Source organism: Rutilus rutilus (assembly GCF_951802725.1).
Source record: "Rutilus rutilus genome assembly, chromosome: 1".
NCBI classification, from domain to species: domain Eukaryota; kingdom Metazoa; phylum Chordata; class Actinopteri; order Cypriniformes; family Leuciscidae; genus Rutilus; species Rutilus rutilus.
The window spans coordinates 20,297,572-20,312,421 of record NC_140209.1 but is presented as its reverse complement, the minus strand read 5'-3'; the positions used below and the strand labels follow the sequence as shown (position 1 = coordinate 20,312,421).

At 37.1% G+C, this 14,850-nt stretch overlaps 1 protein-coding gene across 3 annotated transcripts in view; it reads left to right on the top strand.

Annotated features, from left to right (window-relative positions):
• LOC311291610 (uncharacterized protein) overlaps nucleotides 1-13,655 on the top strand; it is a 121,963-nt gene extending 108,308 nt beyond the window's left edge. The window contains exons 7-16 of one of the 3 annotated variants that reach the window (XM_084410735.1): nucleotides 3,175-3,624; nucleotides 6,298-6,732; nucleotides 8,911-9,165; nucleotides 9,254-9,508; nucleotides 9,588-9,830; nucleotides 9,986-10,243; nucleotides 10,891-11,193; nucleotides 11,288-11,536; nucleotides 11,616-11,693; nucleotides 11,972-13,655. In XM_084410735.1, the coding sequence (XP_084266861.1) occupies nucleotides 3,175-3,624; nucleotides 6,298-6,732; nucleotides 8,911-9,165; nucleotides 9,254-9,508; nucleotides 9,588-9,830; nucleotides 9,986-10,243; nucleotides 10,891-11,193; nucleotides 11,288-11,536; nucleotides 11,616-11,693; nucleotides 11,972-12,038 (2,593 nt within the window). In that variant the 3' untranslated portion in view covers nucleotides 12,039-13,655. Of the gene's footprint in view, nucleotides 1-3,174; nucleotides 3,625-6,297; nucleotides 6,733-8,910; nucleotides 9,166-9,253; nucleotides 9,509-9,587; nucleotides 9,831-9,985; nucleotides 10,244-10,890; nucleotides 11,194-11,287; nucleotides 11,537-11,609; nucleotides 11,694-11,971 lie in introns of those variants that run through there. The other 2 variants (XM_084410734.1, XM_084410736.1) reach the window with 2 other exon arrangements.
• The last annotated feature ends 1,195 nt before the right edge of the window (nucleotides 13,656-14,850 follow it).

Here is a 14,850-nt window from a genome sequence, read left to right as displayed (position 1 = left end):
GCAAACTGGTGTGAGTCCAATGTGGATGGTAGAAAGATGTCTCTAATGCTCATCAAGGCTGCGTTTATTTGATCAAAAATACAGAAAAAAACAGTAATATTGTGAAATACTATTACAACTTAAAATAATGGTTTTCTATTTGAATATACTTTAAAATATAATTTATTTCTGTGATCAAAGCTGAATTTTCAGGATCATTACTCCAGTCTATCACATGATCCTTCAGAAATCATTCTAATATTCTGATTTATTATGAGTGTTGGAAACATTTCTGCTGCCTAATATATTTGATGAATAAAAGGTTAAAAAAACTGCATTTATTAAAAATAAAAAAAATATTTTCTAATAATATAAATCTTCTTTACTATCACTTTTTATCAATTTTACACATCCTTGCTGAATAAAAGTATTGATTTATTTCAAAAAAAGAAAGAAAAAAATTACTGACCAGTAGTGTATATTGTTGTTACAAAAGATTTCTATTTTTTTTTTAAATTGCTGCTTTTTTTTTTACGTTTTATTCATCATAGTATCCTAAAAAAGTATCACAGGTTATGAAAAAAAATATTAAGCAGCAGAACTGTTTCCAACTTTGATAATGAATCATCATATTAGAATGATTTCTAAAGGATCATGTGATAGACTGGAGTAATGATCCTGAAAATTCAGCTTTGATCACAGAAATAAATTATATTTTAAAGTATAATAAATTACAAACCAATTATTTTAAATCGTAATAATATATCACAATATTAAAAAACATTTTCTGTATTTTTGATCAAATAAATGCAGGCTTGATGAGCAGAAGAAACTTCTTTCAAAAACATTAAAAATAGTAATGTTTCCAAACTTTTGACCTGTACTGTATATTCAGAGTAAACGAAGAGTAAAGAAAGAAAGAGAGAGCAGATCACAGAATGGCAAATATCACAAACAGTTAATCTATGAGAGCCAGCAAAGAATCAAATCACCTTAAGGCAGGGGCAAACAATCTTAAACACATCTAAATATCAATAGAAATAATACATGCATTGATTCTTTGGTGCATAGCGAGTGTGTGTGTGTGTGTGTGTGTGTGTGTGTGTGTGTGTGTGTGTGTGTGTGTGTGTGTGTGTGTGTGTGTGTGGATCCTCTGTGTGTGGTTCGTGAGCTTGAAGTGTTCTTTGGGTTCTTCCGGAGGGCGCGTCGTCTGCGGGAAGTTTAAAAGGTTCATAAATCAAGAAGATGTTGTCTCATCCGAAGGACAGGAGAAAGAGCGGACAGGGAAGAAGGAATGAGTGAAAATGAGCTATTGTCATCATCCTTTAAGGATAAATCAGTCCACACCTATTTTAGCTGAAATGACCAATAGTAGTTAGGAACGTTTAGCGGGAGAGAGTTTCTTCGTCTCCTTCTGACAGTCTAACCTGCATGTTTAATGATGATGTCAGAGTTGGTCATATTTACTCCAAAGGTAAAGATGGTAAAAATAGAATGTTTATTGTAACACTAAACATCATTAATTAAGGCGTAATGAGAGGAATATTTCCATACCAAGAAAGATATGGCTGGAAGAAGCATAGAAACATTCTTACACTTGACTATAAGCACTTAGAGTTTAACTAACACAACTAGAGAGTTGTAACCAAGCGGCAACCTCCCCGTCTCTCTCTTGAAACCAACACGGAAGTGAGTTAAACTGCAATTCGTTGACTGGCCGCTCGAGGCTGTTGTCAGAAGTGAGTCAAATCTGTATCTCGCCCATGTTAAAATGCCAAATTTTACAGCAGAAAAAAACGTGTTTAAAGCCTGGTGTCTATATGTGGATTTGGTCTATACAGCTAATTTTGCCCTTCATAACAACTGTGAGGGGGGTGAATTATTTTATAACTCGTCCGTTTAGTTGATTAATATTTAAATTTAAGGGTGTGGCCAAGCCACTTGAGTGACAGATGGATTGCCGCTGTCAGTGCTAGCCGTTTGTCTGCTGTTACTAGCCGTCACTTCACCTCAGCAATGTTAGCTGCTGAACTTGCCATCTCTGCAGTGTTTGTGCTTTTTTTCGGGATTATTATTTCATACTTGGGTAACGTTAGCCCACGTCTTTGGATTCCGTCGTTATCGTTCGAGAGAACAACCAGCGCTGTATTTCAGTTGTTTTCCTCTGTGAACATGCACTAATGGATGTCTGACAATTTCGTTGCTTTTTGGGGTTTTCAAATTTAAAACGTCAATAAATACTCGTTCGTTCTGCTCTCACGGAACAGATGGATTATTATATGCTTATGTAAGTTACCGTCAGATGAAATCATACGGGCGTCGGCGCTTTCTCCGTCCGTGAATGAGCGCGGATTTTCTAGCACATTTACTTGCACTTCAAAGGCAATATATCTATGGTTTAACGGTTAAACCATAACCCATTTGAGAGACGGCCAACATCAGAATTTAAAATGGACTGAATAAGCTCTCTACGAACTTGAGCAATGCCGCGCTGACGGACCATGAAAGAGTGACGGACATGTATGCACATAAATCACTGTCATACACAAACACTCTCGAAGTAATACACAGTCTCACTTGTAGCCATGTCTTTTAACTATTATAATATTTCGAAGGGCAAAAATAGGAACGTTTAATTGGCTTTACATCATCAGCTAACTCGATCACGTCGAGCTAGGTGATTTCAGATAGCCAGGCTCCTCAGCTCCACTCACGCCCCGCCTGTTTGTCTATTTTCTGTATTCCGGGAGTGACGCCAGGCCAAGATGGCGACGGCCGGCTCCGCCCACTTTAGGCTTCAAAAATGCTCTTCAGAAACCTACGGGTGACGTCACGGACACTACGTCCATATTTTTTTACAGTCTATGGTTGTAACTAGGCTAATATAAGCTGGGGACATTCATACACACAGGAATATATCATATACATGCTGGGATGACTTAATTATGGGTTAAATGGAAAGAATGTCTGTGTCTCTGTATATTGGGTGCGTTTCTCCAGTTTCTAAGCCACATGTTCTTTCGTTCCTGGCGTGGGAGGGAAGCTGAGTATGACAGTATATGAAGTCCTCATATAAATGTTGCTGTTATGTTTCTTATTATCAGAATAATTGTTTTTATGTACTATATAGTTGATTTATAAATGCTGCATGTTGTCATTAATTAATGAGATTTTTATTTATCTGTATTTTATCAGGTTTAGGTTCACTGATAATAAAGAAATGATGATGAAGTCTGCAGTGAAACTCCTGCTGAATCTCAGTGTTGCTGCAGTTGAAAATGTCACAGTTACAGGAACAAGATTCTCTACTCTGCTGTCGTCTGTGTGCAGTTACAAAACCTTCCCTTTTAATGAGTATAATGATCCTGATGATACTGTTGTTCAGTGTGATTTCCTGCTGGATCTTTGCTCACATGTGAAGAACTATGAGACTCAAACAGGCAGGAGTTTCCTTCCAGCATTACAGTCAGTTTTCCAGTTACCGGATGTCTGGATCATAGATCTCTCACAGAGAAAGACCTCCGTCCTCCTGGAAGTGCTGAAACTCCAGACAGAGAAGAAACCAGTAAAGCTGAGAGGATGTTCAGAGGAAGAGAGTGAAGTGAAGAGTTTCCTTCAGTGTCTGTCCTACATCTCACAGCTGAGGTAAGATATTGTACAGCCTTTTGCTCAACATGTTTAAACAAGCTGAAGTAAATAGTTGTGTATTAAATGGATCATTAAAATTTTTTATTGTTTTTTTTTTATTTACCTTTAGATGCAGAAATGTGTAAAATTGATTAAAAAAAAAATAATAAAAAAAAACTGTTATTCTAAGGGTCACAGAGAAGCTGGAAAATAGTCAGGAAAATTAAACTGACTGGTTCTAGAAACCTCAACTAACATTTGTAGCAAATTAGCTCAAAAAGGAAACAGTACGATCTTCTTATCAACTCTTGAGAAAGATTATTCTTCTGGTCATGAATTATAACTTTTCTGTTCTATTAGATTACTAAATAAAGCACTCAACAGTGTAAAAGCTGGTGGATGAAGATCAAACATTTCAGTGACTATGATCTGTGAGACAATCAAGCGTATAATGGTTTTTAATAAATATAACTATAAATACATATGACTACACGTAAAAAAAGAATACATAAAGTACAGGTCAAAAGTTTGGAAACATTATGATTTTTTTAATATTTTTGAAAGATGTCTCTAATGCTCATCAAGGCTGCGTTTATTTGATCAAAAATACAGAAAAAAACTGTAATATTGTGAAATCCAATTACAACTTAAAATAATGGTTTTCTATTTGAATATACTTTAAAATATAATTTATTTCTGTGATCAAAGCTGAATTTTCAGCATCAGTACTCCAGTCCATCACATGATCCTTCAGAAATCATTCTAATATTCTGATTTATTATGAGTGTTGGAAACATTTCTGCTGCCTAATATATTTGATGAATAAAAGGTTAAAAAGAACTGCATTTATTAAAATTAAAAAATATATATTTTCTAATAATGTAAATCTTCTTTACAATCGCTTTTTATCAATTTTACACATCCTTGCTGAATAAAAGTATTGATTTATTTCAAAAAAAGAAAGAAAAAAATTACTGACCAGTAGTGTATATTGTTGTTACAAAAGATTTCTATTTTTTTTTTTAAATTGCTGCTTTTTTTTTTTTTATTCATCATAGTATCCTAAAAAAGTATCACAGGTTATGAAAAAAAAAATTAAGCAGCAGAACTGTTTCCAACTTTGATAATGAATCATCATATTAGAATGATTTCTGAAGGATCATGTGAAAGACTGGAGTAATGATCCTGAAAATTCAGCTTTGATCACAGAAGTAAATTATATTTTAAAGTATAATAAATTAAAAAACAATTATTTTAAATTGTAATAATATTTAACAATATTACATTTTTTTTTCTGTATTTTTGATCAAATAAATGCAGGCTTGATGAGAAGAAGAAACTTCTTTCAAAAACATTAAAAATAGTAATGTTTTCAAACTTTTGACCTGTACTGTATATACCGAATAATGAAAAGTAAAGACAGAAAGAGAGAGCAGATCACAGAATGGCAAATATCACAAACAGTTAATCTATGAGAGCCAGCAAAGAATCAAATCACCTTAAGGCAGGGGCAAACAATCTTAAACACATCTAAATATCAATGGAAATAATACATGCATTGATTCTTTGGTGCATAGCGAGTGTGTGTGTGTGTGTGTGTGTGTGTGTGTGTGTGTGTGTGTGGGTGGATCCTCTGTGTGTGGTTCGTGAGCTTGAAGTGTTCTTTGGGTTCTTCCGGAGGGCGCGTCGTCTGCGGGAAGTTTAAAAGGTTCATAAATCAAGAAGATGTTGTCTCATCCGAAGGACAGGAAAAAGAGCGGACAGGGAAGAAGGAATGAGTGAAAATGAGCTATTGTCATCATCCTTTAAGGATAAATCAGTCCACACCTATTTTGGATGAAATGACCAATAGTAGTTAGGAACGTTTAGCGTGAGAGAGTTTCTTCGTCTCCTTCTGACAGTCTAATCTGCATGTTTAATGATGATGCCAGAATTGGTCATATTTACTCCAAAGGTAAAGATGGTAAAAATAGTATTATAGTTTATCGTAACACTAAACATTGTTAATTAAGGCGTAATGAGAGGAATATTTCCATACCAAGAAAGAAATGTCTGGAAGATTTCAAAGCAGAGAAACATTCTTACACTTGACTATAAGCACTTAGAGTTTAACTAACACAACTAGAAAGTTGTAACTAGGCTAATATAAGCTGGGGACATTCATACACACAGGAATATATCACATACATGCTGGGATGACTTAATTATGAGTTAAATGGAAAGAATGTCTGTGTCTCTGTATATTGGGTGCGTTTCTCCAGTTTCTAAGCCACATGTTCTTTCGTTCCTGGCGTGGGAGGGAAGTTGAGTTGATTCAGATCTTTCTGAAGCTCATGAAGGTGTTTCTGTTCAGCCTCTGCCAGGACACTAAAGTGACAATGAGGACAATTTGATCCAGACTCATCGGTGCTAGGCCTGTGATTTACATGAAGAAGAACAAAAAGGTTCAAAGCTTTCTGAATTTTAGAACTGAATCGGTCATCGTGATTCTGTCCAGACACTACACGTTATACTGTATATGGACCTTGGAAAAAGTGTAATAAATGTCATTAGATTTAGTCCTCTTAAATACATTGAACTGTTATGTTTCTTATTATCGGAATACTTGTTTTTATGTACTATATAGTTGATTTATAAATGCTGCATGTTGTCATTAATTAATGAGATTTTTATTTCTCTGTATTTTATCAGGTTTAGGTTCAATGATCTGAAGTCTGTAATGAAACTCCTGCTGAATCTCAGTGTTGCTGCTGTAGAAAATGACACAGTTACAGGAACAAGATTCTCTACTCTGCTGTCGTCTGTGTGCAGTTACAAAACCTTCCCTTTTGATGAAGAGTGGCCTGAGTATGATCCTGATGATCAGAGTGATTTCCTGCTGGATCTTTACTCACAGGTGAAGAACTATGAGACTCAAACAGGCAGGAGTTTCCTTCCAGCATTACAGTCAGTTTTCCAGTTACCTGCTGTCTGGATCATAGATCTCTCACAGAGAAAGACCTCCGTCCTCCTGGAAGTGCTGAAACTCCAGACAGAGAAGAAACCAGTAGAGCTGAGAGGATGTTCAGAGGAAGAGAGTGAAGTGAAGATTTTCCTTCAGTGTCTGCCCTACATCTCACAGCTGAGGTGAGAGAATCTACAACAACTTACAGTGTCAGTGTTCTCAGGTTGATATTATTCTTAGTTTGGTGACAGAATGTGTAAACATCTACAGTTGTCATGCCGCGCAGTCACAGCTCGAAGCTGTCTACACTGTACGCGACAAAGCGACCGCTGCAAATTAGTTCTTTGTGTCAGAAATAGCGCTAGCGCTGGAAGAATGTCAGGAATGGAACAGAGCATCAGTTTACTGTCAGGAATTTGTTGTCGCGCTGCATCCAGTGTAGACAGCATCACTGATTATAATGGCTTATATTTGCCACTTACGTCTGGTTTAGACACAGTGTCTGTGTATTCAGTGTATTCCCAGGCTACAATTTTTTTTGTGATAGCACACATTATTTAAAAAATATATAAACATTAAATCAGTTACAAACGTGAAATATTAGAGACAGCTCCTTCATAATTGCGCTCTTGTATTTAAACGCGCTCACACCACTGATGCATTGCTACACGATCATGGAAAACTTGGAAATTTAAATTGGTCATTTTAAAATTGTGATTTAGCCCATGAAAAATCTAGAAAATATTTTTTTTTTTTTTAAATATGTAACTATTCTAGTAAAATATGGAATTATTTTGCTCAGTTATGCTCAGCTCTAAAATATTTTATCAATATTTTGCACTCTTTGTTGCATAGAATATTGCATATATTGCATATATATTCATATATTGTCTATAGTTCAACATTAGACTATTAGTTGAAGTCATAATTTACAAACTGAAAACATTTACTGACGCTCCAGAAGGAAACAATGCATTAAAATGCAGGGGTGTGTAAATATTTACACAGGATGATTGGGGGTAGTTTTGTCATCTGGAAATATGTAAGTATTTATGCAGCTTCTGCAGGGCAGCACTAAAAAATAAGATCTTAAAATAAAATAAAGATGATCCAATCCTCATTTTCAAACCCACCGGCTCTTAATGTGTTGTGTTGCCTTGAGCATCAGTGAATGTTTGCAGCTTTTTATCATTCAGGAAACAACACATATGACCTGGATCTTTTGTGTAAATTCAGTTATTATTATGTCTTGTGGTCTATATGTAAAGAAATATCATGTGACTGGAACTGTACATATATTTAAAGTTCCTCTAAAATTACTGTTCATGCAATAAACAATACTAAGTAGTTTATTTTTCATAGAAAGTATTAAAAAGACAAAGAAGGTATTAAAAAAATGCAAAATATGCATTTTATCTAGTATTTAATACAATTTCATTAGAAATCAAAGTGAATCATTCTGAATTTGCAAAAAAAAGAAAAGAAAAACAAATCAGGTATGTATTGTATTTTTCGCGAGACGCGAGTGCAGCGGTCAAACACGTCCATCTAGCGCATGATTAAATTGAAGAACAATGGACAAGTAACGCAGTGAATGAAAAAAAACACGTTCTGTGTGAACTGGCCCTAACACCGTGTTCTAACTACACACGACGCGACAGGCAGTGTGTCTGTCCACACTAGACGCGACACGACTGTGAGACGCCACAACATCAATCAAAAATCACAGCCAATCAGAACAGCGTGTGGGCGGAGTCTCGCAGCAAGTGCACATCTTGACGGCACTCGCAAGAAAATGGATAAATAGCTACATAATCAAATTCACAAATATTACACCATTTCAAAAATGCATAGGCTACTGAGATTACTAAAACAATCTTTGTCAAATAATACACTTGTTTGTCCACAGTTTTAACCTTCATGTTTCCATTTGTTTAATTTCAAGATCTGAGGTGAATTATATCCATTTTTGCTTTTACAGCTACAAAGCTGGAGCACTAAATGATATCACTAAATGATGTCACATTTCACGCTTTTAACATTAAATAAAGCACATAAACAGTACATGAGATTATCATTGCCACACTTTGTGTTTGTTGTTCCAGCGCGACATCGCAGAAAAATAGAAACCGTTTTTAAAATAGAATAGTCGCGTGTCGCGGCTGGTTAGGACAGAAACTCTGATTAACATGGAAAAGATACCTTTTATCATGTGTCGCGGCGTCGCATTGCGTGTAGTTAGGACACGGTGTAAGAGTCTTTAGATTTTTTACACATGAAATACAATGCATTGTTCATTTCTTTTTCCAATTGTAATGAGTCATATGTCATTGTAATCGAGTATGTATTGTATTTTTCAGCTGTTCTGAGTGGTGTTTGTTAACTTTAGTTGAAGTGGTTCAGCTCAGAGAGAATCCAGAGCTGGTGACTTTACTGTTGGAGGTTCTCGGCTCCGTCAGTCTGGAAGAAAGTTTACCCAGTAAATCCTGCAGATCTGTGGGAAGAGTCTTACGTTTCTCTTCTGACAGACTCAACCTCTCTCTAAAACCTGAAGCCATCTCTCTAAGAGGAACAAGGCTTCTCTTCAGACACATCACACACATACACACACTCAGGTACAGACAGGATTATTAATAATCATTTCAGATGTTGATCTTGATTGATTTTCCTGCTAATATTTACGGTGCGTATTGTTGTGTTTAGGCTGAGTGGTTATATGGTGCTGAGAATAGTGCAGGTGTTGAGGTCAATGAGGGTTCAAACTCCTGTCACTGTTAATGAACTCACACTTGATCTGAATGGTGAACGGCTGTCAGAGAGGAAGTGGTCCAGAGTCCTGAGCAGTTTGGCCATCTTACTGAGACTCTGGACTGTCCAGTGTTTGAACCTGACTGAACACAAGATGGCGTCTGTTTCTCTATGTGTCCTACTGTGTCACCAGAGCCCAGTGATTCTCAGGTATAAGACACATTTCAGCAGTGTTTGACCTTACATTTATCATGGCATAGAAATAAAACATTAAATTCTGTGTGTGTAGACCATCCAAAGAGAGTCTCCAGAAGCTGGTTGAATGTGTGTATGAAGCTCAGGAAGAGGAACTGACTCAGCACTTCCTGCAGAAAGTGGGCGGAGATCTGACTTCCTGTTCCTTGAGCTGGGAAGAGCTTCACTATTTCCTGCAGCACAGAATTCAACAAATCACTGTGAACTTCAGAAAGAGCAACATTCAGTGCAACATCAGAGAAATGCTGCCGTTTCTGAACAGGATTCAGTTTAAACGGTGAGCTATTCAATAAATGATTTCTATCTCAAAAACACTTTAGAAATGATATAAAACCTCTAAATGAATTTTCACATAAAATCTGGAACTGAATAAGAAATGATACAAAGGATCAATCTTTAATCATGATGATGATGATTTGTGTGTGTGTACAGGATGAGCCCTATCTTCATGCTGTCTGTAATCACAGAGATCTATGAGAGTGGCTCTGTCGAGTGTGTGTTCAGTCTGTTGAGTTCAGTGAAGAACTGCATCAGCCTGCAGAGAAGAGATCTGGACTCTGTCCACTGTGCGGCGCTGCGCTTCACACTGCAGCACTGCACTGCAGTTTCACTCGACCTGCTGTGGACCTCCATACCAGAGGAAGAGCTGGAGAGCATTGTGCCTCTCTTCAGACACGTCTCCCACATTAGGTCTCGCTGCTTCTCTCTGGAGAGGCTTCTCAATGCGAAGGCTGCGTTCCTCCTTTAACAGTCCTTCTGGAGCGTTGAACACTGGAGTCTAGTGTTATATTAAACATCTTTAAATCTTCTGACTTAATGTAGTGCTAAATGGCAATAATCTGTGGTCTCAAAGGCTGCTCTCCAAAGATCCTACAAATGGAAACAGCCGTCGACAGTGTTGAATGACGTGAAAGTGGAGATATGCAGCCTTTCATTTGAGGAACTCCTGATTTCTCTCTTCTCTTCTCTCTCTCGGCCTGTTTCTTACATGCAACAGATTCTATAAAAGCCTTATGGATAAAAGCTTGCGTTATTTTGCAACTAGTATTTATAGGGAAAAAAATGAAAGAAAAATGTGTGTGTGTTCAGTGTTGATGATGTGTGTGTGTGTGTGTGTCTTTTTAGTGTTGATGATATGTGTGTGTGTGTGTGTGTGTGTGTGTGTGTGTTCAGGGTTGACAGGCTGCTGTTACTGAAGATGCTTCGCTGCTACAGTGTTGATGATGTGTGTGTGTGTGTGTGTGTGTGTGTGTGTGTGTTCAGGGTTGACAGGCTGCTGTTACTGAAGATGCTTCGCTGCTACAGTGTTGATGATGTGTGTGTGTGTGTGTGTTCAGGGTTGACAGGCTGCTGTTACTGAAGATGCTTCGCTGCTGCAGTGTCTCTGATGTCCAGCAGGAGTTTTCCTCAGTTCTGCTCTCCGTCCTGCAACACAAGCTGGACTTCTCCTGCCGTTCTGCCCTGGATCTGACAGCAAACACACACTCTGAGACTCTACATCTGACCACTGAGTACTGCCGTGTGATGACCACAGTCATTCAGAGAGCTCACACACACACACAGCTGATTCTACAGGACTGTGAGATGAACACAGCTGGAATAGACCAGCTGTTCCCAGTGTTACATGCTGTGAAACTCTGGTGAGGAACATCAACAGATTACATTCATACACACACACAGACAGAAATCTAATATAAATAAATATGTAAATCATCTCTTTCTCTGTGTGTTTAGTTGTGATAAATCTTTGCTGCTTCAGTTTCTGGCTCATGTGAGTCCTGAGGAAGCGGAGTCTCTCTCTCGAGCTCTGGGGGACGAGGTGGACCTCAGTCAGACTCCTCTGGAGCCGCAGGTCTGTCGAGGTCTGGCGCTGATTCTGGAATATTCTGAAGGACTGACTGAACTGGATCTGAGTCAGTGCCATCTCACTGATCCCAGCCTGGATCTGCTGCTCCCAAACCTCCACAAAGCACAAAACATTGAGTGAGTGACTGAGACACGAAGTATAATCTGTAGTATTTTTGCATTTTGTCTGATTTGTTTGTTTGATCTGCAGTTTTAGTGGCAATAGGATCACTGACACTGGAGCTCAGAGAATCTACAGTATCGTCTGTCGCAACAGTGACATAAAGACAGTGAGGTTTGTGTCTGAACGTCACAGAATCACATTCCCTTCTAAAGTTATTTGAGCTGAAGTCTTACAGTAACAAACAGAAATAAAACTGTGATCTCTGAGTTGAAGTGCTTTCTCTTTTATTCAAAGCCATTTTGTTACTGTTTTCCCTTTGCTATCTACTACAATTTATCATCCATTAAAAAAGAAATGTAAACATTGGCACAATTTATATGTCTATACATCTGATTTCTGTTCATGATGGTGTTTCTGTTTCTAATATCAATGTGTGTTTGTATCTGTAGGCTCTTTAACAACAGGATTGAATCCAGAGAGCTCTTCCTCACAGACCCACGATTTGAGATCTGGTGATGATAATAAACTCTCTCTGGCGAAACAACCACTGCAGATCTAGAGAGATCTAGAGGCTCGTGAAAAGGTAACAGGTGTGAACACTTTTGAAGAATCGGCCCATCAGAGTCCCAGAGATGAATCTAGCAGCAGATTTTTGACCATATTCATGCTTCATCATCATCATCATCTTCAGTCATAATCAACAGTGGGTTTCTGTTGCATTAACTGTTTTGTAAAATGACTAAATCCATCTGTAAACCGTCTTAGTTATACTGTTAAACTGTTATAGTTTTGAATTTAGTTTTTATTTCTGTTTTATTACATGGCGTGATTGAATTCTAATGTAGAATACAGTCTGTTATTTCTTGATAACAGACGCTGCTAAGTATAACACACCGTTACTATGAAAAACAGAGCGTTGCTATGGACGCAGGATTCTAACCGTAGAGACGGAACAGACTATTTTCTTTAGCAGAAGCAATATAATCGTTTTTAAAGCTACGCTGTGTAGGATTTTCTCCCATCTAGTGGTTTAATTGTTTATGACTACCAACTGAATATTACTTTCTAGCCCCTCCCATTCCGAGGGCGTTTTAACTCCTACGGTGGACGTATTATTTCAAATCTGCCGGCAGTCGTGAGTAATCTCCCCTCGCATTCGTCACGGTGCCACTGAGTGTAAAAACACGAAAGGTGAAGCTTGAATTTCCAGGCATGTCCCTCTTTGGCTAATATAGTTTCAAGATGGAGTCGCAACATGGCTGCCGCCATTCGAGCGACTCGCTCGTATGTATTATAAATGGCAGATTCTACGCTTAAGAGAATACTTGATTAGTTGGTAATTACACATTAATGAGCACATTTCATTTTGAAAGAACAAAGTGTTTTTTGCTAAGAATCAACTTAAAAAATTACACAGTGTAGCTTTAAATCAATATTTTGTGTCAATTTATTGATTTATTTGGTAGGTTGCCATGTAATAAGCGGGATAATGTAGAGCGAGGCGGTTGTTATATCGAATACATCGGGGTCCCGATCAGCCTGTCGGGGTTGTATTCGCTATAACAACCGCCTCGCTCTACATTATCCCTTACATATTCAATTTAGTTTAGTTTTCACTATAATTTAGTTTTAGTGTAGTTAATATAGTCATGTTTCTCAGTGAAAGTTTTGGTTTTTAGTTTTAAATATGTAAATATGCTAACTGGAATCGTTTAAAATGAAAACAGGGTTATTGTACAGGTAATGTATTTACACCATTGATTACCTGATCTTCTCCTCTTCATCATGAAGAAGAGTAGAAACCGTTTGACTGCCTGAACTCTAGTGTTTACTGCAGACAGAATACAAGAGAGACTTTTTACTCAGGAAAACACACTTACCTCATTCTTCCGACTGAAACGATTGGTCAGTTAGGCGAGTAAAACTTGATTTAGTTTTTATTTCTTCTAGTTCTTCTTGAATGTTATGGTACTGAGGCTGTTTAGATATAATGTATTACAAATGTTAACAGGACGTTTACAAGGTGTCCCACTGTTACTTGACTGGTTTTCAGATGTATTTGTTTAATAACTTTTGCATTCAATCCTGTGTTGTATTCATAGCTTTAATAAACTGTTACTGATTGAAATTAAATCTGACATTTTCCGTATTCGTGTCATATCCAGCATACATTCATTTTGAAACATAATATTGTGCTAGACTTTAATAAAAGTTTTTCTGTATTTAAAGCTACTGAACTTAGTTTTTTAAACATATTCATCTGATTTTAGCAGTTCTTTTGAACAATATTCTAAGGTAGAGAAACAGAGGACGATCTGATCGAGATGCACATTAGGAGAGACGATAAGGGCACTTGTGTTTTCCTCTTCAGAGTTTATGATCATCGCTGTTGCCATGGCGATTCCGTTTCTATAGACATGCTGGAACAACAGCTCCAATCACTGAAACCATCTCAGTGTTTTTCAGTTGATGTTGAATGTGTCTGTATGAGGGAATCTCAGTTGGATGACTGAGAGCTTACAGAACATAAAACATCTCAACATCTTTGAGAAAGAGATGAGCAGCTGTTGAAGTGTCTTCTCTACTAAGGTTAAATGACAGTGGCTTTTTTACAATCAGTTTTTAAATAAGTCGGAAATAAACAGCAAACCCTTAGGCTTGTAGTTTTGATTTCATATGTAAGAAATATGCCTATAAAATGCTGAAAATATTGAATTAAATTGACAGTCACAAACCAAAATGTTTAATAGTCTATGGAGTGTCAAGAAATTACAATGAAGTAAGAACATAAAATATCATGGTGTGGCAACAATAAATATGAAAATGCCATTGCTGTATAAGCACCTACAAGCTGGAAATAAAACAATACACAGAATAATGAGGAATTTAATTATTTTATCGAAAATCTTCTGCAAATAAACAAAACATTGTCAGATCAGTTTGACCCCTTTTCGGCATCTAAGGGGTTTTGAAAAAAGTAAAGCTTGTTATAAATGGACATTTCTGACTTACAAAATGAGACTCAAGAAATTTGTCATACAAAAGCCAATACACAGCATATGGAATGCCTAAAAAAGATGAACACACAGGTACGGCCGTGATGTTGACCTTTTTCCATTTAGAAGACATGATCGAGAGGCTGATGCTATTGTTTCAATGGTGTTTCGATTTGAGAGACCAGCAACAATTTAATCTGCTGCCTGTATCATTCATTAACTGAATAACTGAAAGCAGTGTACGTCCTGAAGTCTCCCTGAACTGCTGTGAGCTTGAACGTGATGTTCAACCATCTGTGTCTTTTGAGAACAAAGCTCTGTCAAACAATGAA